The sequence below is a fragment of the Fulmarus glacialis genome, unplaced genomic scaffold, assembly GCF_000690835.1.
Source record: "Fulmarus glacialis isolate BGI_N327 unplaced genomic scaffold, ASM69083v1 scaffold6804, whole genome shotgun sequence".
In the NCBI taxonomy this organism is placed as follows: domain Eukaryota; kingdom Metazoa; phylum Chordata; class Aves; order Procellariiformes; family Procellariidae; genus Fulmarus; species Fulmarus glacialis.
The window spans coordinates 23,266-48,891 of record NW_009209870.1 but is presented as its reverse complement, the minus strand read 5'-3'; the positions used below and the strand labels follow the sequence as shown (position 1 = coordinate 48,891).

Sequence of the window (25,626 nt, the reverse complement as noted above, 5' to 3'; positions counted from 1 at the left end):
ACACAGCCTGAGATTTTAATTCTAGTATTTTTGCCACGAGTTGACATCATTGACGGATTTTTCTGCTCCTTTGGTTTTTAATATGATCCTGTTTAACAATTTTCACTATTCAAGTAAAACAAATGGAACTGAATACCAGAAAACAAAATAAAAAGCACATTTTGTTTCATGAAATCGAAAGTATATATATTTCCCCTTTAAGAGAACATTCCTTGGTGTACAAGATTTACACTTCAGAGAACTTAGTACTTGAAGCTGTTTCATAGAAATATGTTTGTTGCATATAGATGCATGCTGCATTGATGGAGATATATTGCTGCCTGCAGGACTCAAACCTGCTAATTTACCTGAGCTTGGTGTTTTCTCACTTAACGGAGTACAGCACAGCACTGAAGAAGAATCAAAACGTTATGACAACGTTTCATCATACTTCCACATATTCTGAAGGCAGAGCCAGATGCCCTGAACGTCTCAGGTGATGGAGAGAACTCTTTCTAAAGTGCACCAACTGAAAGGAGACTTGCCAGGCTGCTAGACTGGCAGGTTCTCCACCCCTTGTATAAGCAACTCATTGTCTTTGGTTGTTAGGTTTCGCCAGCTGTTTTGTTCATCTTGTTAACTGCCTCAGCGGCTTGCTCTGGCAGGCATGATGGATCTGACAGAATTGAGGTGGTTGTACTTAGATGCCGGAGGGTGTTCAGCACCACTATAAAAAGTCAGAAAAGTATCAAGAAAAGCCATTAGCCTGACTGCAAACAGATCCGTGCAGGATAGTGCACGTACTGCAAGGTTGTTACGCGTGACAGCATTATGGAAATACTTCTGCAAAACATGCACACCTCCACACACAGCAATAAACAGAGAAGTGCAAGAACTGTGCCCAGGGAACAAGGAATGGAGATCTAGGACTTTTAAAAAAACCCACCTATTTCTTCTACAAAAAAGAGTACCACTTAACAATTATAACTGTAAATGTAAATACTTGCTGAACTGCAAGGGGGGAAAGGATCAAGCAATCATGCCCAAACAGAAGGTCATTCCAAAGCTGAATACAAATCTCAGAAGTCTTCCTTCATAATGAGATAAATCACACTGCTAAACTTACTCCAACTAGAGCGGAGTATTTGAAATTTAAATGCAGCTTGAGACTGTTTAAATTCTGGTATCTATATTCAGCAATTTGGGGTTTTTTTCCTGTTCAGTGTTAAGCATGCAACCAAGTGTCTTCACAGTCAAAAGAGGTTCTTATTTTTCCGCTGAGATAACAAAGAGGAACTGGAAGTCATTTTCAGCATCATGTGCTTTCTTTGCCATCCTCTGACTTTCAAGAAATGGTATTATATATGGTCTTGTTTCCTATGATCTGGAATAACTGCTGGATAGAACTTCACTTACTTGGCCTCAGAACAGGAAGAGAACAGTGCTGATCCAACCAGGCCATTGCAGTTTGATTCAGATCCTTAAAGCTTGTGGTGGAAACCATCCCATTGAAGGACTCAAACAATGGCTTAATAATAATGCTGAACTGCAAATCATCAAATGTTAAGGGAGACAACAAAGTAGGTGTTCAAAACATTCTATGGGAAAGGCTACTAGAGCTCAGTCTGAAGAGAAAACTTCTAAATGAACTTCAACTACTAGAAGGATTGCAACATTTCAAAAAATATTTTTTGAAATCTGTAACACTAAAACAAAGGAAAAAATTGAACCTCAGTTCCCAGTACTCCTCATTATTTTTTGCAAAATTCCTGTACAACTCACCTGATCTCCTACAAACCAACTGCCACACTGTGGCACTGTTGCAAGCGCGTGAGTATCTGAAACTTCTACGTACGTGTAATTCGTTCAATTTCTTCGTTGCCACCTTTTTCATATAACACTGATGCTTTCCTAGCAAATAGATACAGAAGCTTTAGTGTAACCACACCACTTACCATAGCACACCACAGATGCATCCAAGGTGGGGTACCTGGATGAGTCTTGCCTGGCAATAATGAGTCCAGCACAGGCCAACAGTGCAATTTCTCAGGCAGATTTTTCAGCAAACACTCAAGTTCTCTGCTACTGCAGCTAAACAAAGACCTCAGAGTACATAAGCATATTCTCAGAGATGATCAATGGTGTGGCAAGATTCCCACACTAAGGACCAGACTTGCTCGTCTGCATCTATGTGGACCAGAACAGTAGCAAGCTGAGGACTGTCAGGCTTTTCTTTTGGTTCTCTATCGTCACAGCTTGGAAGGATGGGCCTGGAGCTGGCAATAACCTTCCTGGCAGAAAAGAAGCAGACAGAATTCTTAGCCTGTAGTGTATTAAAATGTACAGAGCACCACCACAAGCCTCAGCTGGCCCCAGGTCCCAGGCTTTCAGTTGAGCTTTCCTGGAATGGTCACCGTATTTGAACTCAAAACAGCTTATTACAACATTGTCACGATAATTCACCAAGTAGATTCCAGCTTACAGGTACATTTATTTCAGAAGCTGGTTGGATGATAAAACTCATCTGAAGGCTCAGAATCTGTGGTTTTACCATGTTACTCCAGATGGGATTTTTTGACTACAGTAAGCAGCATATGAGAATGTGGCCCAAATCAATCTCAGTATTGTCAGGCACCCCCATCTTTCTCACTGTGGCTGACAATCAAGACAGGTCTAACAATTGCCTGGAATACTTGAGGGGATTTGCATGCCCTTATAGACTTTTACAGAGTATCTGGAAGAACAACATGGGTATTATTCTGTTGATATTCTAATATTCAAGAGTATTCTATTCTTACTTTGGGTTATCTCTAGTAGCCCAAGACCAGATTACTCATTTCCCTTCTATATGCAACAGAAACGATGGTATTTTCATATTTGTAATGAACTGCCCTTCTCTCTCTTACAGTCATTTCATGAGGAGGAGATCTTTTATTATTATTATTAGCACTCACCCCTGGACCTTGTCAGCTTTTACTGCAAGACATTCTGAAATATGTCAGCATGTGTTAAGGATTCAATCCAGCTGTTAGAACAACTATTCTGTCGCAGTTACATACTGATTTGGAAAGGGAAGTTTGGGAAGATTACTTTGCCTATCAACCTTCTCCTTCACCAACTACAAAAGCCTTTGTCTTTCCCCAAATACTACAAAGCCAAGTTACCCAAAATTGCATCTTCATCCCTGATAACCTCTGCCACTTTCTAGAAGTGTCTCACTTCCAAATTCTGGAGCTATTTAACATCTTGGAGCAGAATAAAATAAACACACTATCCAATCAGCAAACATGTGCGGGACTGTCTTTAAAATAACCATTTTCATTGTTATATTAAAGACCTCTATTTTCATAATTCACTTGAAATTGTTCCAAAGTTAATAGTGCTGTAGAAACCAGAGGTTCAGTTGCACCAGCTCTAAGTTATCAGAGACTGCATGCGATCTTGCTAAGAATTGTTTCCTAAAAGGATGCTAAAAGGAAGAGTGTTCTTCTAGGGCCAACATAAATCAGGAAACACCAAAGAAAGCATCTTCATATATCAAAGTATTAAAAATGCTGCACTTCATGTATGCACAAGCATGCACTTATTAATCAGGTAGTTAGATGGAAATATCCAGCACAGAACACAGACATACAAAATACAAAGTGCAAATAAATAGCTATATGAACATAGGAAGTTTAATGGGAAAAGGGAAGGTTAACACTACCTAGCTAATTACTAATATCTCTGTACTGATTCAAGCTAATAATGTTTGATCCAAACTAGTTAAGTCTATACAGCACAGCACAAATGCAGCTAATGATTTCATTTGGTTTGTGTCTTTCTACTTCCTGCATTATCATTCGCTTACAAGCACAGCTGCTAGCATTGGAGAAGCAAAGAGAAATTAAGTTGATTCACTGTTGTAACAAAAGACAAACAGAAAACTAAAAAAAAGGAAAAATGAAAAAAAGGAAAAAAAAAAGAGAACTGTGCAAGTTTTTTAAACTGCCATTGCAACAGCTTCAGGAATTGTTTGTAATAATTTTTTTTCCCCAAAATCTTTGTTATTCTCTGTTCAGTTTTTGCAAAAGACTACAAGAGCCACAGTTACAGAAGCAGTCCATTAAACATTTCTTGCAGTATAATAACGCACCAGGAAAACCTTGCCTTTGTATTGCATTTTACTTTCAAGTTACCTCCTACACTTTAAGGTGAACAAGTTCTGCCTCACGATAGCCTGTAAGGCAAGTATTCATATCCACATACAGATGTGAGTGAAAACTGAAGACATATGTTATTTAAATAACTTGGCTTAAAGTCACAGCATCAGAACCCAGAGTTCTTGGCTCTTTCAGCAGGTTAATATAAAAGGATACAATCCAAAACTTCCAGTTCTGCAGGGTCCTGCTTCTCACATACTCATTAAACATCCTCTTCATGTGGTCAAATCTTTGCCGTGTTATGGGAACCCCAGTAGCAGGGAGCTGCTGCTGACAAGAACTGAAAAGAAGATGTTCCGAGGTCAGAATCCCCACCAAAAAGGACACACTTCTCTTAGGTTAATATAAAAGGATACAATCCAAAACTTCCAGTTCTGCAGGGTCCTGCTTCTCACATACTCATTAAACATCCTCTTCATGTGGTCAAATCTTTGCCGTGTTATGGGAACCCCAGTAGCAGGGAGCTGCTGCTGACAAGAACTGAAAAGAAGATGTTCCGAGGTCAGAATCCCCACCAAAAAGGACACACTTCTCTTCCAGCCTAAATTATAGCAAGAGAAAAGTGCGTATCCCCAGTATCCCTGACCAAAGTGGCTTCCCAGTGCATGACCCCCCAAAGAATGTAATTGTTATAGCCAAGAATACATACTGTTTTCCCATCAATTTTGTCTATATTCACACAGCAAAGCGATTTCCCAAGCTGCTACACACTTCTTATTACAAGCAACAAAACTGAAAACAAAGTATAACGTAGAACAAAGTAGGTTTTGGGATCCAATTAGAAAAAGGCACATTAGGAGCCAAGGAAAAATTTACAGAGTTACTCCTGAGCAACATTACAGAAGAAAATGTTACAGAGATTCTTAAGAAACAGATCAATTTAAAATAAAACCAGACATCATCATAGTTTTAAAGAAAAATAAAAATATTTTTATTTGCTGATAATCTAACATAATGCCTAAGCCTAACGCTTCTGTAGATGGAAGAAAAACCACTGGGGTTCTCAACATACTTTGCAATAGTACTTAACCATCATAAACCCACAGAGGAAACTGAGGCACGAGGAAGGTGAAGTGACTTATCAGTTACGTTCAGCCAGTGGCAAGCTCCTTGATTCCAAGTCCTGTGTCTTTTGTACTCAGCCATATTTTCCTATAAAAATCGACTGCATTTGGAAAGAAAACGGCAGCAAAGCCATCATGAAGAGTAAGTGTGTGATCATCCAGTGAGCACAGCTTTAAAAAAACATCGTCACTGGCTTCTTCTCAGAATTATTCTAACTGACCTGATGCATCTTTTGATGCTGCCACTGTTGTGCATTCATGCTCAGAGTTTGCTGAAAATCCACATCGTTTGCTACCAATGTCCATCCCACAGCAACTATGCTTTTTGTTTGGAAGTTGGTAGCAACTCTACTTCTGTTCAATACCCATCTGTTGTTTGGCATGACATCTGGAGGCAAACATTCCCTGCTGTTAGTCAAAGCAACATTCAAGCTGCTCTGCTTCATTACAGAAAGCTCCCCAAATCTCACATGATGGTAGCGTTTAGCTCCTCGATTTCTTCCCGAAGGCGCCTGGTTTCCTCTTGCATCTGTGTTCTTTCCTGCTGTAGTTTAGCGATATATTCTACTGTTTTCTGGAGCGTGATTGCATGGCTGATCTAGACCAAACACAAACATAGAGCTCACTTTCTGGAATAAAGCTAGACAGGTGAAGAGTTTTCCCCTAACCTGCTGTAACACCTAGAAAAGCACTTCAGCACCTTTTCTTCAGTTTCCTTCACTGTGTGCAAAAGCACAGTATTATCTTAAGTGTTTCGTTCTAACTTCTTCATTGCTCTAAATGTTTGCACACTAGTACAGAGAAATGTGGTTGCAGTGGTTGTTTGCACCCTAGTACAGAGAAATGTGGTTGCAGTGGTTGTTTTCTTCCACAAATGACATTTTTGCTACTTTGTTGAAAGAAGTATTTTAATAATTTAAAACGTTTTCTTTCATTACCTGTCCTCTTAAAAATATTTACAATTCTTACCTAAGTACTGAAGGATGTGCTACATCTGCTGATAGATTTATAGTGCTGTTAGAAGCATTATTTGAAATTGACAATATAGTTTATTTAGTTTGGGAAACCTGAAGTTATTAAACAGAAGGTAACACAGTCTAGCTATCACCAAAGGAGACAGAAACAATGTCACAGATCTTTTAAAATACTCTTCAGTTTTGAGGAACAAATTAAAAACCTGTACTTGAGAAATAAAATAATCAGACATTTTACTAAAGCTGAGTTTTCAAAACTTATTACCTTTCAAATAGGCTATTCAAATCAGGAAGTGAAATTCTGACAACTTAAGGCCTAAGTATATAAAACTATAAAAATTATGTAAACAAGTCAACATGCTGCACAATAAGCTTTCATATTTTCCATGTTTCAAAAGGTACTGGTATTTAAAGGACATTTAGAATTTTGTTGTGCAGATAAGTCTGTGTTTCAATTATTTTGATTTCAATTTAGTGAACTAAGTTAACTAGTGGAGCCAGAATATGTTCTTAATTTGGACAAAGTCATTTGACAATGAGAAGTCAATTGGGAACTTTTTTCTCTGTAAATCCATGCACAAAAGACAGGTGACAGGGGAAAAAAAAAGCCCTGAGAATATTTGCAAGGCTGTGGGCACAGGGCCAAATTCTTAAAGGTGATACTAGATGTAGAAAGTCCTAGAGGGATTTTCAAAATCATCTGAACTGGCCAGGCTCCTGAATCCTCCTGGGAAGTAGAGATCTCATTGGTGTAGGAAGTTCTAGAAATTTCATTGGACTTTTTTTTCTTCCTTTGGCTCACTGACACATTTCAACAGTATTTGCAGGCACACAAGGTTGCTCTGCCATGTTCTCAGCTGATCAAACGCAGCACAGCTGTGTTTAGCATGGCATGAAGCCTAAGCTAACAAGCTGTGCTCATAGATGGGTATATTAGCTCAGGCCAAATGTCAAGGGATATTAAGCCAGGCCCAGCATCGTACCAACAGCATCTACCTGGCTTCTGGCTGGCTCATGGTTCAGGCAGAATAAGCTTACAATACTGGCTGGACCATAGCTTTTTCAAGTCCAGCTATGGGGACCAGAACCCATCCAGAATGGGTATAAAAAGCCAGTATGTCAGAAGAAAGGTGACATAACAGTAAATGCAAAGTCATCTTATGCTGCAAACACGACAAAAATCTTCATTACTGGGCTACCAAGAGCAAGGATGCAAAAATCAGTTTTTCTTCTTTCCCTGTTGGCTTTAAAGCTACAGCATCTCATCAGACAAGACTTGTTCAACATTTGAAGCCGCATCAGAAGAACAATGTCTAAAAGATGAAGCGCTTTCACACACTCTTTTGACTGCAAGCCATGGATTTATCACCTTTCCCTTTCCAAGTCCGTCAGTTCAAGTATCTTCACTGACTGACTGGCATTCTCAGTCAACAGTGAAGAGATTATATTTATTAACAAGTCTTTTTAGAATGGTTCTCTCTTAGATTCCACATTAAACAGTGCTGCCAAGTTACTTACCGACTTGGAGTTGGCTGAAACCAAGCTGTTCAGAGTACTGAAACCAATCTTGATATTAAACCTTCGTTTTTGTTCTGAAATATGCTTCATTCTTCGATTCTGCATAAATAAAATTAACTCAGTCTATGCTGTTCTCCTTTACTGTTCTTCTGCTATGACTATTTCAGCTGTTCAAATTCACAGTGTCATTTTTGTTGAATTGTGGTATTCACAGAATCCCAAAGCCACATGACTATAAATTTGCAAACAATTATTTAAGTCATTAAAAAGAAGTGTCCAGTGTATTAAATTGCATTCCAAACCCTGTAAGGTTTTCTTCCTAAAATAAAAATTCCTATTTAAGACTGTTACACAATTTCCTTTTCTGAAGTCAAATTCCAATTTTTGAGGCATGTAATTAGTTAGGATCTCGTTGAAGCCTTTAAGTTTAAAACAGTCCATAACATTTATTCCTAATACATACATAATGTCTACTGATGTAAACAGGCAGTCTGACAAAAATAAAAAAGAAAACGAAAAAAGAATCCACAACTCTGGCTTATCCTGAGGATAAAGTCTTTGTCAGGAATTAACATTTTCATTTGTAGCATTAAAAACTTAGAAGTTGTTTCCACCAAAATCCTTGGAAGAAAATAAGGAGTTTGCACTTTGAGAATGCATTCTCGGCAAAGCTAGGCTTTCCGGCGGTAGCTCACCATCACCCCATTTTATAATGGAGGAAAAAAATGTAATAAAGCGCTGAAGTGGCTGCCCAAAACCACAGAAAACGCAGGTTCAAGAGCAGAACTGAGATTTCCAGGGCCCTCTATGCTTTGCCAAACTGAAAAAACAACGTTACCCAGCAATACAGAACTGTTTAGTCTAACAATGCAGAGCAGCAAAAGAACATAAATCTAGAGACTGGCAAACATCACTGTTTCTCTCTTTGTCTTACAAAAGAGTTACTGACAGTACACACCCAAAGCAATTCCTGTAAAAGCAGGTGAGTTTAAATGATTATAAAGCCTATCTCATTGCAGTGCCCTTACTTTTAAGAACACTCCTCCATCTAGTGGCCACTTTCCCACCATCGGGCAGTCCTAATTGTTCCTTTGTTAACTTGCTCTCTAGCAGCAAGAACAGGCTGCAACTACTGATTGCGAGCATTTATGTCAAGCAAAGAACGGCAAACTTTTACAAGTAACTTGCAGCATGCTCACCAAGTGGCAGTTCTGATTCTTCTCTGCAACAGAGCAACTGAGTGCAATCACAGACTGCAAGTGTTTAAACTTACCTTTCTGCCCTGGGAGTAATCAAGCTGACATCAACTCATAGGGTATACAAGACAGAGAAGCCAAAAAGAGGCTGGCACTTGCAAAATGGTTAAGTAACACTCCCTTTCACAGCAGAATGAATGAGAGGGTTAGAGTCGATTTTCCTGCATTGGCTGTTTTTTGTAGAGAAGCTTCTCATGCCATCACAGAAAGTGTTCTGACAAGATCAACTTGTGTATGAGGTACAGCCAGTTTTCAGATGCTATCTCTAGACCGCTGAGTTCTTACCCCAATAATTCTCAAAGTGTTTTACAGCTGTAACTTGTAGAGTCTGTGGAGCTGCTTCTCTGTGGAGCAGCATAGCATCACTGGAGACATGTAAGTAACTCAGCAGGTCAAGAACTCCCCCTCCAGCGATGGCCAGAGCCCTGCAGACCTGAAGATCCCCAACAGAACAATGGCAAAAAGCCATGGTTTAGAAAACTAAGCCTGAAACCTTTGACCAAGTAAACTGAGACCTGTCATAACACTCCTGTGAGCCACAGTAGGAACTGCTGTCATGACCATAAGGACCTGCAGAGGTACAGTTAAGCCTGGCCCCTTTGGTGACACAACCCTGAGGAGCAGAGCAGATTAAAGTCTGACATCTTAAATTGAACAGAGCAGCACAGATGCAGTACAAGCTAAGCCTAAGGCACAAATACGCCACCATTCCTAAAGCACAACTTACTCTCTAGTCCATGCTCAGACATCAGGGCAGAAAAGTAGCTACAAAGGCAAAGAAGAAAAGCACCTCAAAGCAAAGGACACACACCTTCAATGCAGCCACATTAGGGTCAGTGGCAGGTTTTCCTGAGCAGCTGTTCTGAGGAGACTGTGGACTGGGGCTCTGCTCAGAGGTGCAGGGGGAAGCTTGGCCTGAATTCTGACAGTCTCGGCCTTCATAAAGGAAGAAAGACAAGTCACATTAACAAACAACTTTCTGTAGCAAATATAACTGCTGAGAAGTTTCTATTCAGAATTGAACTGAAATGCAGTCAGCAACCAAATTATACTCATTGATGCTAGAAAATGTCAAGATTGCTGGGAAAGCTCAGTATTTCATGGCACAAGGCTAATACATCCTGAATAGTGATATGTAATACTCCTCTCACACGCACACATTTCAGCAAAGGCATGTTGAACACATAGGCTGCAATTCCATCATCCTGCTAGACTCCCCCATTTGAGCCTCTGAAGGCCTGGGACATGACGGTAACACTTAGAAGCCATTTACCAGCAAAACCAGCATATGTCTCTAAAACTGGCCCAGATACCGCTCCATCAACATGCATGCAAAAGGAGTCTTTGCACTTACCTACTGTTAACACGGGTTGTGTCTGATATCCTCCAATCAAAATTATAGTTATGATACTGAACAACAAACCTATTCAGCACTTTCTACACAGATGCCTTTCAAACTGGTTTAATTTCTTGGTGACTATAACAGTACATCCTTTTAGAAAGGAGCCACTTACAGGAAGCACAAAATCACAGTTTGTGGGAACGCTGCACAGTAGTTTAAGATAAACATTGCAAACAACTGGATGCAACCGAAGCTGCAGGGTAGAAGGGCCCAAAAAGTTTTTCCTTCAAAAATGACCCAAGGATTCTCAAGGCCCATTTACACCCTGCCTAACCAATGGAAACACACTTACACATGTAGGGGGAGAGAGAATGCTTACAGCTTTCTAACTTACTAGGTGTAGGTGAGGGAACTTGTGAACTGCTACTGTGGGAAGGGATTTGCTCTCTTTTCACCAACACATCCTGGACTACACTAGGAGAGAAGAGATGTGAGACTGTGGGCTGGGTTTGTTGACTACTTGGTGCTCGCTGTGCTGGACCAACCAGAATGTTACTATGGAACTCCGTCACCCCGGGAGCCTGGGAACAGCATAGAAATAGCACAGAGAAAAATAGAGAGAAAGAAAAAGAGAGCAGGAAGGGGGAGATGAGGGCAGAGGGAGAGAAGGGATGAGAGAAGGGAGAAAGGGGGGGAGAGAGAGAGAGATTTGTTACCTTGCCTTTCACTAAAAGTAGCAAATTAATACATGATTAACAATCTGATGACATGAAACAAGGGCTAATATATAAGGAATTGGCAGGCACCGAAGTCAGACTTCTGGCAGGAGACCAGTATCCTTTCATAACTTAAAGCAGTATTACAACACATCAACAGCATAATATACTAAAAACTATTTCCATCTTCCCACATACAACATATTGGGAAACCCACTCATGTACTCAAGGCGTGCTTTCCAATATGTAAATGGAAAGGTGAGCATCCTGGGTTCCTTCTAGCTTCTGCACGATTAATAAAAAGCACAAACCATCCCCACTCATAGTACTGTGTATACGTGCCTCTTTGTAATCTTACTGTTGTGTGAGACAGAGTCTGTGAAGACTAAATAGTGCTTCCAGGCCCATAAAGTAGCTAAATTAAAAATAAGCAAACATAATGCTGAATGCACAAATGCATATGCTGGGTAACAGGTGAGATTTAGTGGACTAGTTACCCTCCTGAGCACATTACAGCTCTAACTACTTGCAAATAACAGGCCTAAAAAACAAATACATTTTTTTTTCTTCTCCTTACTCTGACAATTCCAGCTGGTGCAATTGCAACATTAGACTGAGACGTGGCTGGCGTCAAAATCCTCTCTCTTTTTAAAGGTGCTGGAGTTACAATCACAGCTCTGGACTGTCCCTGAAAGGCAGCTGAAGAACACAAGTTAGAGTAGTTAATGAGACAAAAAAAAAGCTGGAGATCATTTTGTATGAAATAACTTGTCGTTGAACAGGGGAATGGATTAATGGGCACCTACTTGGTACTACTTCATTGCAATACAAAGTGCCAGCAGTTTTCTGATAATCTCAGTCCCATGAATCCAGTACAAAGGACTAACACACCAGTTATTTCTGAGGCTTCTAGCATCACTGTCACTGTTTCAAGGTGAATTTACAGAGGTATCTAGTAAATCAGGGAGGTGCAAAGTGTCTTCATTCTATCAGAGCTGGGTTTCACAGGAGGATCATCCTCACCTCTCCTCCCACATCCACGCTTCTTGGATCTCAGGTTTGCTCTGCTGACCCAGAAAGGGTCAATGACAGAAAACAACTGAAGGATGCATATTCAATACTTCATGCTTCCTTGTATATATATTAAATTCTCTTCCTCACCACTTCACGCTACCAGCTTCTTTCACTATCTGGTTTTACAGCTGCTTTACAGGACACACAAGCACAAGACAACCAAATGTGACTGGGAATCAGCACCAAAATTCCAGAAAATAGGCCAAAGAACCAGGAGTTCTGCAGTGTTAGACAGCTAGAGATAATTGTGAATAGCAGCAATTGTCTCCACAGAGAAAGTTACAAAAATTCTCAAAAAAGTCCGTATAGGAGGCTTGCCCCCAAGACAGGAATCAGGATTCTTGCTCTGAAGTTTTTTTCACCACAGTATTCTAGTATAACATAAATCTGTCAAGGTCTCAATTTAACCAATGCAGATGTACACTTATTGACATGGCATTAATGCTGGCATTGTTCTTGCCCAGACTTTAGAGAGAACATAACTAACCATCCTATTGCTACTAAGGGAAGAATCATGCAAAGACACAGCTTCCGTATGCTTTTTGAGAAAACTAAACCAAACTTACTCAGTTTCATTCTAGCCTGTATTGGCTTAAGCTCTCATTTGTACTAATAAAGTCATGATGTATGAAAAGCGCTAGAGTAGCTCAGTCACTGCCAACCTACCCCTCTGCAGTTTAGCATCAGGATATTGAAGGACACACACAGCAGAACAGGGAGATAGTGCAGGATATCTAATGTCCTCTCCCCTACTGTGTCATCTGTGACTAACAACAACTGTGTTTTGAATCAGCTAAAGTTTTTTTATAGCCTTTATTAGAAAGGCCTGTGAATTGCACAAACCTTGTGTCAGCCCTTGCGTGGGTATATCTGGCAGAGAGCACTATCACTCTGATACAGGGAGTTCATTCTTTGTCTGAGCATTCCCACATATAAAGCTGGAATCACAACCCTTCCACTGTTCACTAATGTTCAGCCGGACTTATGACATCTCTATTGAGCTAAAGAGCCTACGCTTACCAGTGCATTAATGCTGCTGCACAAACTTGGTATTTCTGACTTCCACATCTGGGTAACTGTAACAATCAGCACATATTTAGATGCCCCTTTAGATTTTTCATGTTTCTACCCTACACATGCATCTTTTGCAGACTTTTCTCTCAAAATCAGAACATTTATTCTGAAGTGGTGATAGTAGAGTTCTTTCCAATGTGAAGCCTTGCACCTGATGAGACAATCTGTGCAGATTTTTGAGTCCTTGTATCACAGGGCGGTAAATGTTACACATCCATTTCTAACACAGGTTATAATGCAATTTGTTTTATGTAAGTCATGAGATGATTTGTTTGTCTTGAACACAAATGACAGGCATAAATGCCTTAGTTACAAGTACTGATGTTTATTCTATTGCCAAAAATAAAGCTCCAGTCTTTACATAAAATCTTGGATTTGACCTCTGAGCTTGGTGTCCCAGTAGCTTAGGAGCACTGTGATCCCTGAACACATACCACTGCCAGGAATGAAAAACAGCAACAACTTTAAATCTAGATGAGAAGCAAAGCCATTTGTTGTGATGGTCCAGAAGTAACTGACGAAGTTTTGGGAAAGTGATACACGGGGTGAGGAACAACCCAAGAAGCACTAAGAAAGCTAGGAGCAAAGGCTACAATGCTTTACTAGGTGAGAAATGCGTGTCTCGACCGCTGAAGGTACATGGAGTCTTGCTTTATAACATACTATAGACAGAAACGCTGCCATTAACACCTACTGCTATTAATCATGGGCCAGCTTGTTCCCAGTGACATGCTAGAATTAGGTCCTTGGGTCTGCTCTACTCCTGAACAGTGATTTTTTTTTTTTTTTTTTTTCTTTTTTTTTTCTGATGGGTAACCACAATGCCAGGTGCTGGCAGACACACCTACTCCTTAGTAACGCCTGTTTAAAAATATTCCTCCAGGCACGGTTTTTCTTGGATTATTGTTGCACATTTCAGGTGGCTGTAGTCACTTGGCTCCCAGCCAGCAGAAGTCTAAAACCAGTGTGCAATAATCCCAAGAAAAAGCATACTGACTGTCCTGCTCTAGTCTTGAGCTTTCCCACAAGAACCACAAGCAAAGCTTTCTCTGCTCACACGTGCTATTCTTAGCCTTATGCAGTGCTAATGGCTCCAAATCATACCCAACGTGGAGGTCCCAGCATATCAGTTAGGCACTCACATTCTGAGCTGAAAACCACATGCTCCTGACAGCATCTCAAGAGTCTGTAGATTGCTTGAGACAAAGATCTCCAGCTCCCCCTGCCTGTTCTTAGTTTTTCCCCACTGGAAGGACTGATTCTCATCACCCTGGTCCTTCTAGGGAGCACTGATGGTGGATGAAAGGCACACTCCCATGCTTCCACCTGGACTAATGCTGGAGTTCACTTCAACAGCTGCTCCCTAGCCAACATTGTACTCGGTCTCAAAGAGTTTCAGGCACACTAAGAGGAACCTCAGAATACATCCAAAGTATTACCAGAGGATGTACACTAGTACCCTGGTATTACAGAGTGTGATGATGCACAAGTAGGCATAATGACTCGTCCAGGGCAACCAGATGAGTCAATGACAGGGACAGATCTGCCATTCTCCACCTCACACTATCTCCTTACCATCTTCTACTCTACTGTGGTTGAGTGCTCTGAGGGGCAGAGTTAATCAGAACAGCATTAAACATCAAACCCAAGGTTTCTACGGGATAGGAGCACAGAGCTCTAGTCATCCCATGTGCTGATGCATCTAAACAGCCCAGCACAAATTTTACGAGGAGATATCCCCTTTGGCAGGTCAGCTTTTCACACTCACAACCAAACTGCTTCCAATCCTTGCAGCAGTTCAGAGCATCCCATTGAACAGTGTAGCCACACACCAGTGGATTCAGGGGTTCCCTGGACACCCTCAGGAAGCTGTATTTTTACTTATTATGTAAACCAAGAAAAGCAAGAAGGTCTCTCCTTCCTGCTAGTCCCACGCAGAAAAGAAAAACATCACCCCACCAGTGCTTCTCACCTGGGGTGATGAAGGCATTCTTTAACAATAAGGACACTGTTTCAGGCTTCGGAGCAGGCACTATTTTTTGTGACTGTTTGGGCCTTGTCCCAGCACTGGCCAGAGGAACAGCTTTGGGGAGTGCAAATGTCAGTTGGGACTGCAGCTGGGGCCGGGGCTGTCCCTGCAGGACAATAGTCTGGAAAGCCAGGTTACAAGGCACTCCTGCACCTGGCTGCTGCGTTGCCAGGACAAGGTTCTGGCTCTGGCTGAAGGTGGTGGCAGGGGCATTGTGGGTCAACGTAGCGGAAGCTGTGTGAGTGATAACTGTAGATTCACAGAGGCCAAACTTCTGGGTTTCTGGTGCAGCAAACGGAGCTGGTGGAGAACTTAAGCTAGAATTCAGAGGCACTGCAGGCAACGGGGACTGGTGCTGTTGTGTCGCAGGTTGAAGCAGTGGCAAGGGTGTCTGAAACACTGGCATAAAAGTTTGTGGCCCGCTGAGAGACGAGTCAGGAGTGAAGTCCGCTGGCTGGATGAAAGATCCCCCGCTTCTAATGCTGGAACACTGGTCAGTGCCAACATCAGGAATGACAGGAGCAGGTACTGGGGAAGCAATCAGTCCATCACTGATGTTCCCCGCTGGAAGTGCGTTGGGCAATGAACCCGATGGCAGGACAGGAGACTGACAGAAAAGAAAAATATTACAGATTCAGACATGACCCCTGAAACTCGTCTGAACTCCTTCTGAGAAAGACATGGTTCATGTCTGAGAGACTTCATAGCACATACGTGTCTGAGATGAGGCTGTTTTAAACATTGAGAACCTCTCTTACCTGGGAAGAATGGCTGCTGCTGTCTGTTGTAGCTGAGCTGACAGCAGACACAGAAGGGAAATAATTACTGGAACGACTGGGTGTGAATAAATCTGAAATATGAAAAGTCACCTATAAATTTTCTACTTTTCACATTCAAGGTACAGCATTGCTAGATACTAAAATTCAAAGGAATATAAATATTATTTAGCAAACAATGAAACTATGAGATTTTTGCTTCATACAACTGCTGCTGACTGAGCAATGAATTGTTGTCTTCCAGAGGACCTGATCTCTTCAGGGCAGTCTTCTTCAACTTTCATGCAAGCTGAGGACAATACAAAAATCAGTCCGCTGTTTAAGGTTCACCTACACACAGATAGCCAAGAGCTGATTCTCAATGCAGCCCCACAAAATCCAATTATCTGATGCAGACTGCACGCAGGCCCAGCAAACCGATGTGACTTTTGACTTCCATGAAGATTTGTGACCATCAAAGTTGTCAGTAGTAGTTTAATGTCACATGTAATTCTTCAGAGTACCAGAAAATATCACAAGGCAAACAAAGTATTAAATCACTTCATCACTAAGAAGTGTTAAATAGGAAAACCTTAGTGATTCTGTGAGTTCTCCTGTCCACATCTAATGTTCTATCTTTAATTACTCCATGACTTAAAGTCCAAATGCTATTCTTTTGAAAGGCAAATTAACAACCAGGTTCAAACCTTGGAATGAACAATCCTAAAGGGACTCTCAAACCCAGGTAAGTAAAGGACTGGCCTCACAGTAACAAGGGACTCTACCCACATATGCATCTGCTTGAAATAATGAACAATGAAAACATACATCAAGTGTTCTTCACCCTTCATTCAAATCTCTTGCCTCCTAAAGAGAGTAGATATCTTCAATGTTTAATCTTCTGTTAAAAACTAGTTCATAAATCACTGCAATTTTAAAGAAATTAATTGACTATATATCTGATTCTTACCCTGAAAAAGCTCAAAAGTATCCATAAAATCAAAATTTGGCTGGAGAGGAATAAGTCCTGGTTGAATCATGTCAGCATTTCCTAAGTGTGCTGGAAAATTCAAGAGACACGTTAGATTAGCTTTACATCACTCGCACAGTAACAGCAGTAGGAATATAGCATTTGGCTAGAAAACCAACACACACTCCACAGCCAGGCTTGGCCAGGATGTTTATAGAAAAACTGCTGCTGAAATGAACGGAGCATCTGCTTTTCTTCAGAACTACAGCACAGTTCTGAAATTAAAACCATTGGGGAATGAAACTTTGAACTAGTAAAATGGAAGAGGTGAAACCTGAAGGCTCTAACTAACAACTGGGGATTGTCAAGTTTGGACACCTCCTGCTCCCAAACCTCCTGTCCTCCCCCTGCTGCACAATACATAAACTTGCTGGGACGCACAACCTGAACCACCACAGCTCATAGCACAGTATTTTAAAATAAACCATCATCCATTTCGTTTTGCCTCAAGTACACTTCATGTAAACCACAGTTGCTCTGGAGTTGCTCAGACAGCTTAGACATCCATGCAGCAAGGATGATGCATAGTGGACATCTGCTGTCCCATTAGACAGTCAGTGCCTTGAGTTAGAGAGCATTCGACAGAACTGCGTAGCTCTTGGGATTGTTTTTACACGAGATGTGACTTGCACTTGTTCTAAGGGACATACCCAAAGAAAAACACATAGGCATTGCCTCAAAAATACAGACACACATATATGTTTTGAGATAAATAACAATCCCTTCACCACTGATAAATGTAAATACTGCTCATTACAGATTTATTCAGAGCAACATTAGAGGACAATGCTAGGAGCAGCACGTAAGAAGCTAAGACAGAAATTAAATTTAGATGAATAACTGGGATTCCATAACCTATAAAGCACTTTGATGGTTGGACTCAATGATCTTAGAGGTCTTTTCCAACCTTAATGATTCTATGATTCTATGATTCTAGACGGCTACATTGTCTGACCTATTTTTACCTGTATCAGCAAAGTAAGATAAATTTCTTACTAGGCAAGACTAGAAAAGCAGCAAAGCAACGAACGAGACTTCTCCTAGAGGTTCCCATTGTAAAACCAACATAGCTAACAGCCAGCAAATACCTATGTCCCTGGAATTTGGCCAGGAAACCAGCTGATGTGAAGACAGGGTGGAGAACAGCGTGTCGGTGAACTCAGACATAAGCATATCTGCATCCAAGAGGCTGCCTTCCTCCATAGGGACAGGGGTTTCTCTGCCATACCTTCTTTTTTGCCAGAGAACCACATCATCATCCTGCCAAAGGAAAGGATGAAAAGTCAGGCTGCCTAGACAATGCTAAAGCAGTCAGGTGCAGATATATAAAAACAGTCTTCATTTTTCACATTTTCAGAGAAAGAAACTCTCCGTTGGGAGCCATTCAGATGGACTGAAACAGATCAGTGGTACTTCTAATACAACAACAACTTCAGCTCACTGATTTGAGCAACAACAGAAAACTTCAGTAGAATACCACAATACTCCGGGAAAGCTTTTTGCCCAAAAACCAAATGTTGACTAGACGGACATAAGACAAAATAACTTCATCTACACTTTCTAGTTTCATTGATTACGCGTGTATTTTTGCAGTTTAACGATCCCTTTGAATAAAGATTTAAAAATAACATGCACAGCAAAAACTCAAAGCAAAACAACTCCTATCTTGAAGTGTATCTGAATCTCAGGAATGTAGCTAAGTGTAATTGTAGTCTGACTTTGCACAAGGTATGTTGATATTCTTGTGGGCATTTTTAGCCCATGAAAAATACAACATAATGTGACTTGGCTTACCCATCCTTCACTAGAGGCTAAGCTAAATTGCATTGCCTTGCATTTGCTGCAGATTAAAAGCACACAGAGTCAGGTTCTCGTGGCTGAGCCAACATGCAGCTGCAACTACACCAACATACCATGATGGTGCATTGGAGCTCATGGCCAAAACAGCTGAGAGTTTTGTGAAACTGGAACAGATACAGATTTATGCTTAGCTCAAAAAAAGAAAAAAAGAAAAAAAAAAAAATCAGACGAGTGCTTCTGATCATCAGTTTATATGCCCAAAGTAGGTTTGATGGCTTTAGGGGCCATACTAAATGGTGATACCATTGTTCCTTTAAACATTTTGCCTTTTTTAGGATCCCGGCATATTATTTGCCCGTGTTGCGGGCAGCAGGAAGATCTGCAACATGTAGCACACACATCTTCGCAGATTCAGTTACACAAGCGAGGCAGTAGTGCCAGCTACGACGCAGTAACAAATGGAACATGTGCCAGCCCACAGAGAGATTGATCTTTCTGGGCACCCAATACTAATTCTCTTTTCTTCTGTCACAGCACTTTACATTCAACCTCTCCTCCATCCAATTTAAGCTACAAGTCTTACATTGCTCTCTAAGGTGCAGAAACATTAAGGCATCTAACCTTAATTAAGGCTTAGCAAGATGCTTGTCTTTAGATTTTAATCAATGCAAGCTACTGCATGTTACAGCTTTGTTACTTATTGCAGCTTTTACAAGCATAAATGCTGCCACTTATCAGTGGTATTACCTACCCTGACCAAACTTGAAAGATCTTCATCTTTATGTTTCTGTAACTGCAAAAGAAGAACAAAACAGGTGTTAAAGTCAGAACAAGTCCTGTATATGCCAGTAGAAGCCCTGATTTTGCAAAACTTTTAAGACCAAACCATGCACAATTAGTTCCTGCACAATAAATTTTACTTAAGTGGGACTAATCAGATGAGTATGCCTGTACTAGCTTATCATCTGTTTTAAGAATTCTTGCATGCTAGCAAAAGTGACATCAAAACTCAAAAAGCCACAACATACTAATCAAGTTCAAGTAAGCTACTTTTACTGTGTAAACCAACAGACCCTTTTCTTGAAGTATGTTCTCCACTTGTGGTATTCCCTGACGACTATTTCAATTCTTCGTTTCCAGTATTTCCCTTCTGTTGCAATGGCCTGAGAACACAAACACATACCATGAATTACACGGAATCACATGATGGCTGAATGTTCAATAAATTTCCAAGCAAATATTCAGGCAGAAAAAATGCAAAAGAAAGCATGCTAATTCTGTTTGAGCTCATGTGTCAGCAGCCCACACTGTCCCAGAGTTCAGCTATCACAGAGCAAATCTGACAGCACTATCTTCATCTTTCCCACAAACAAACAAACAAGAGATGATGTCTGACTGCACTCTCAGCATCTCCCACATCAGCTCAACCATAACCAATAGTTAAGAAATGGCAAAAAAAGCCCTTTAAAATGAATTTACTAAAACATAATGTATAAAGCATACAATACCCTGTTCTGCAGAAAACAGGCGAAGAGAATTTCACAAGGTTACATGAACATGCACACACATACACAAAAGCTGTTAAGAATGACACAAAGCAATAGAAATCTGATGTCCAGCTCAGGGAGAAGCGTGACCTTGCAGGCCACATACTAATAGCAACAAAAGAATCAGAACAATGTGGGTCTTTAATGTATCACAGATAGCAGTGTATAAGTTGGAGACAGCAGACTAATGAGAGCCTTAACAAACTTTCTTGTGTTCAAGGGTCATCTTTCAACACAAATATCAACGCTGCTCTTTCAAAAACCTGAAACAGTTCCACAAACTCATCTGGAACTCTTTGAGTTATAAATTATTCTAGAATTATGCAGTATAGAGAGCGCCACATATTGCCTCACTGCAACGAGCCAGAGGGCAGATGTTAGTTTTCATTTGTTTACAAAAGCACAAAAATGAAAGTACACAAACTCATATTCGCTCTTTTTGTGAAGTTACCTTGACAGAGAAAAAGAAATTGCTTGTTGTCTTGAAACCACACCTCATCAATTAAACAAAATACAGAAAACTCTCACAGGGTCACTTAGATTCAATCCTGAAAACAGCCATCACTCTGATTTCCCACTGACTTCAGCAATTTCCAGCCAGAAGAGAGCAGGGGCTGTCAAAATCTTAACTATTCAAATTGCACTTCTGTGACTTATGTTTCACTAAACTAGAACATAGACATAGTTACATAGATAATAAATGTCCTTCCAGTTGCACCTTGATCACCTCAATGTGATAAACTTAGAAAAATGGATTGTCTGTCTTATATTAATGGTTCCTTCTAAATAAAGACAACAGAGCAAAGAATTGCTATGCTGCTCTCATATCTAGCAGACTAGAAAATCTTGTCATAAACTCTAGAGCTCATTAGTCTGTTCCTCAGGTTTTACATACCTCTGCTGTTCCTCAGGTTTTACATACCTCTGGCCGACGATGTTCATCGACATCAACAGAGCCGTCCAATGGAGTCACAAAGTGGCACACTGGATTCTTGCGCTTCTCCAGGTCTGAAACAAGAATGAAAATGCGAGTGCTCAGCATGAGTGAGCGCTGCAGAGAGCTCTGTCACTTCAGTGGCAAGATGTAAAAAAAAAAAAAAAAAATCTAGCCAGGGTTCCTTCCAGGTAGCCAACAGTAAATGGCGAGATCTCAGGCTGTGCTTGGACCGCTCAGTACAGCTTCTGTGTGGACATCTTTAAGAAAGCACTGATCCAAAGGCACTGCCATGACAGCCTCTGTGACATCTGGGCTGTCCGCAGATTTCTGAGCTTTTCACTAAGCAGTAATTTCAATTCTCTTGCTTTTACATACATGTCTCTGGGAAAATATTTTTAGCAAGCGACACAACTGAGCATGATACTTACACTGCATGTACCATGCCCTCCAGATGGCGTTATTGAGACGGATTTTATCTCTCCACTGAAGTTTCAAGCCTTTAAAATTTTTCCATTTTGGTGAAACCAACTTTCCACTGAAACAAAACAGACAACAAATTATTCTGCTTTCAGTTCTTCTCTTCCCACTCCTTTCAAGACAAAGCATCCCCCTAAAACTGTCAACAGAAAAAAGTAGAACAAGCCACGCTTGGCCAGTGACAACTTTTGCCATCTGCTGTCCACAGCTTACTGATCTAGGTACCAGAGCGAAGTCCAGTTTTCAAGATTCCTTCATGTTCTCATCTGCCTGTTAACAAGTGGTATCACGAGTATCTTCATCAGGACTGAAACTCATTTCACCCATTTTCTCCTTGCCAGTAGCCCACCTTCTCAAATGCCAGCCTATGAGCTCCCATCAACTGAGAACAAGATTGCTTAAAATTAAACCCAAAACCTGGCCTAGAGGTTTTTGCACGTTTGGCCACACATAGTTTTGGCTTGGATTTTGCCAAGGAGCTGGATGAAGTCAACACAAGTTCATTTCTACAGTTCCATTTGATTTTCCAGGCTGGTACCACTGGAAAGGAAGAATGAAATGCCAGTTCTGGCCCAAGAAAAAACACCACCCACCAATTCTACAATGCTGGTAAACACAGCTGGGTACAAAGGATCACCAACAGGCTAGAAATAGTAACTTTTCTCCAAGGAAAGGAAAGGCTGGAAAGAGAAATGGCTTATGTATGAACAATCTTGGGAGGTGGGAGGGAGATGGAAGGAAAAAGGAAGAAGCCACAGGGACGCCAGTAAACACTGTATAAACACGAACTACCCAGCCCTAAAACACACCTTTATGAATCATTAATCCATACTACTGACAGAGCAGAGGAAGTAGCAAATATTCACAATGTAGTAAATTTCAAGCCACAGATTAAAGTATAGGTATTGCGCCTATCCCAGGTTCTCCCTCTCATTTTTTGTGGTTTTAGCCATACATCTTCCTAGTTTACGTCTCCTTACGCTGTTTGTGCATCCTTACTAAAACGAAAGTTGGCCAGGAATACAAACTGCAATCAATATGACAACACATGCAAAGGCAACAGGTTCATCTTGAAACATTACGAGCATCAGGTCAAGAGATTGAAGTCTTCTGTCGTGAAGAGTACACAAATGAGTGACAGGAGCAACGTCACCTCCAAACACTTTGCCCTCTCAGAAAAGATCACCGAGCACCTGGTCAATCAGGAGTGACTTCTACCATGAATTGCGCAGCACTAGCGAGAGATGTGCTAGAACTGGCCTGTGCTAGGGCACCATATCACACATTCAGTACAAATGAACTCAAAGAGCTGAATTATTCTTCCTTTAAAGTCCCTGTTTTACACTTAATCTCTAAAATCACTGTGAGAATAGGCAGTACACCCTACAGAAGTGCCAGGCACTTCCCTTGGCTTGCCCAAGGCCATGCAGAGGCAGGCCTGAAGCTGGAGAACTGCTGATTCCCAGTTTCCTACTTGGCCTGGGAAATCCAATAGCAGCTCTTTTTAAAGAAAACTTGTAATAAAACTTGTAATGCTATAAACAAGTAAAAAGTCCTCACAGCCTACACAAAAGCAGCCAGAATGCCAGAGCTGCCAACAGTAGGATATTAAACTATCACTTTCTTCAAGTATTTGGCTCACCATTTCTTTTCTCCCTTGCTAGCACCACAACTGCTGTTACCACTCAGGTATTCCCACAACCGCGATAGTAACAGATGAGCAAATGCCAGACCTCAGCCAAGTGACAGGTAAAGAAAAGCCAGCTCTGCTCTTTCAATTTTACTACTACATATAATGCCAGTTGTAGCAATAGGTTAAATCACCATCAGGCGAGCTGTTGCCCGACAGCAAAATAATTTTTTTTTTCTTCCTCCTCCTCCTCTTTAAAAATAAACTGTTATGCTTTTGTATGCACAGTGTAGAGACCAGATATCAACTGCACTAAAAGGACAATTCACAGCAGCGAGAGAGCAGGTAAGTGAACAAGCTTGTGAGTCCTGTGTTCACCATGGTCCATGCCCAGCTGCCCCTTCAGGGTGTATGCTGTATGCTGAGCCCTCTAGGCTATGCTATAAAGCTCTGCTGCAGCCTTTGGGACTCTGGTGCTTGAGAAGAAATGAAGTACAAACAAAATTTGGTACACAGAACAGAACATTGGCTCCCTCTAAGGCAAGTAGACTTGCTGGCGCAAGCAACTTCACTGACTGGAAGTAATAGTAAACCATGTAAACTATTAGCAAGGAATAGTAAAAACATTTATTAATGTACTTGTGTTATTCTCTGTAGCTGGGCTCTAAGACACTCAGTATAACCACACTTTGTATGCTCCCTGAAGTCCAGGAAAGCCCTTCAGGATTTCCCCGCCCCCCCCCAGAGCACCCATATGCCACTCTGAAAATACATCTCCCAAAACCCCACTTCTGAGGTTCAAGACTCTCCCAGTTTACGGAAAGATCTCCAAATTAAGTATTTTATCTCACTGTTATCCAGCTGCTGTGTGTCAGGGCAGACTGTGGATCTCCATCTGTTTAATATTTTCCCCATCTCTGCAAATTATCTCATCACCTTCACAGTGTTCACTGCACAGCCAGCTCTGCCACAAAATCATTGCATATCTTGTCTTATCATTCCTTCTAAACCCAGATTAAAGCACATCTTTTTCTGTTTCTCATATGTACGTTAACAGTTTGGAGACAGGAGATTAACACGCTGATGCATCACCAACACTGACAAAATGCCCACATGCCTTTGACTAAGAAATCTGTCAACTTAATGTTCATCTCTTCATAGCTCTGTGTGACTGGATAGTTTGCCAAAGCAACAAAACTCTAATAATCTTCACTCAGAATAACAACAACAAATGCTTTTCTACAAAAAAAAGGAAGGAACTGTAATTAATTCTTGTACGCTCCTTGCATCTTCAAAGAGCCAATTAAAACTGGAATTAAAAACACAAATAGTTTAAAACATTTTCTATTACATTCTTACAAAATGCTAAACAAAAGTAGAGCATCAAAAGAAGGAAGTGATTAAGAACCTATTCTTAAAATAATTATTATTTTTAGTTCCCATGGGAGCAAAGCACAAGTCCAGCTTGAGGTCATAAGTGAAACGACTTTAGCCTCAGTGGAGAGGAATCAGCATGAAGCTGACAACAATATTTACACACTATTCTGAATTCCAAAGTCAATGGAAAGTCAATTACTTTGCACAACACTGTGACAGAGAGCAGCTGCCTAACTGAAACCCATCTTCAGATTTTAAAGCAGCAAAACAACAACAACAAAAAAACAAATGGAAAGACCCACTGGCTGCTGCTCCTGCCAGCTCCCTGTCTCCTAAGACCACACCGACTCCTACAAGAAATGCAGGACAGACGTCCATTGTGAAAGCATGACCTGACTCCCTTAAACATGTTTGATTTTCAAATTTTTCTTCAATCAACTGAAATGTAATTAGGGAGAAGGTACGTATTCTAACATGGTACTTGCCAACCAGCTAGACGGTCACAATGTACCTGCGAGCATAAGACGTCAGCGCACACATGGTCCTCGCTCTTTCTACAACAGCTGCTGCAACTCTGCAGGAGTGCTGGTTCCAAAGAGGGGAGGAGGAGAGCGTCCCAAGGGAGGCTTGGACCAAATACTCCATGGTACAAGCTGGGACAGCTGCATCCATACCAGCCAGTGGCATGACCTAGAGGATGTTGGTGTTGCACAGACAGTACCCAAGGAGAGGAGTGCAGAGAGAACTAGGCTCTCAGTTGCATTCTGCAGGGGTCGTTGCTGCCAGAAGCACAGCCTGTGCTACCCAGGATGTGTTGGCTCATGTAAGCAATGCTGGAGGAATAT

At 41.0% G+C, this 25,626-nt stretch overlaps 1 protein-coding gene across 1 annotated transcript; it reads right to left on the bottom strand.

Annotated features, from left to right (window-relative positions):
• Positions 1–121: 121 nt before the first annotated feature.
• On the bottom strand, positions 122–25,426 carry MLXIP (MLX interacting protein). Its single transcript, XM_009576970.1, has 17 exons — positions 25,293–25,426; positions 21,726–21,832; positions 21,283–21,368; positions 19,887–19,976; positions 19,565–19,606; positions 18,102–18,273; positions 16,954–17,043; positions 15,987–16,078; positions 15,172–15,835; positions 11,629–11,750; positions 10,730–10,916; positions 9,805–9,929; positions 7,738–7,836; positions 5,716–5,843; positions 4,538–4,661; positions 1,396–1,525; positions 122–706 (listed from the first exon to the last, which is right to left on the bottom strand). Exons 1-17 carry the CDS (start codon positions 25,424–25,426, stop codon positions 585–587), a joined length of 2,514 nt encoding a protein of 837 aa, XP_009575265.1. The 3' UTR covers positions 122–584.
• Positions 25,427–25,626: the final 200 nt, after the last annotated feature.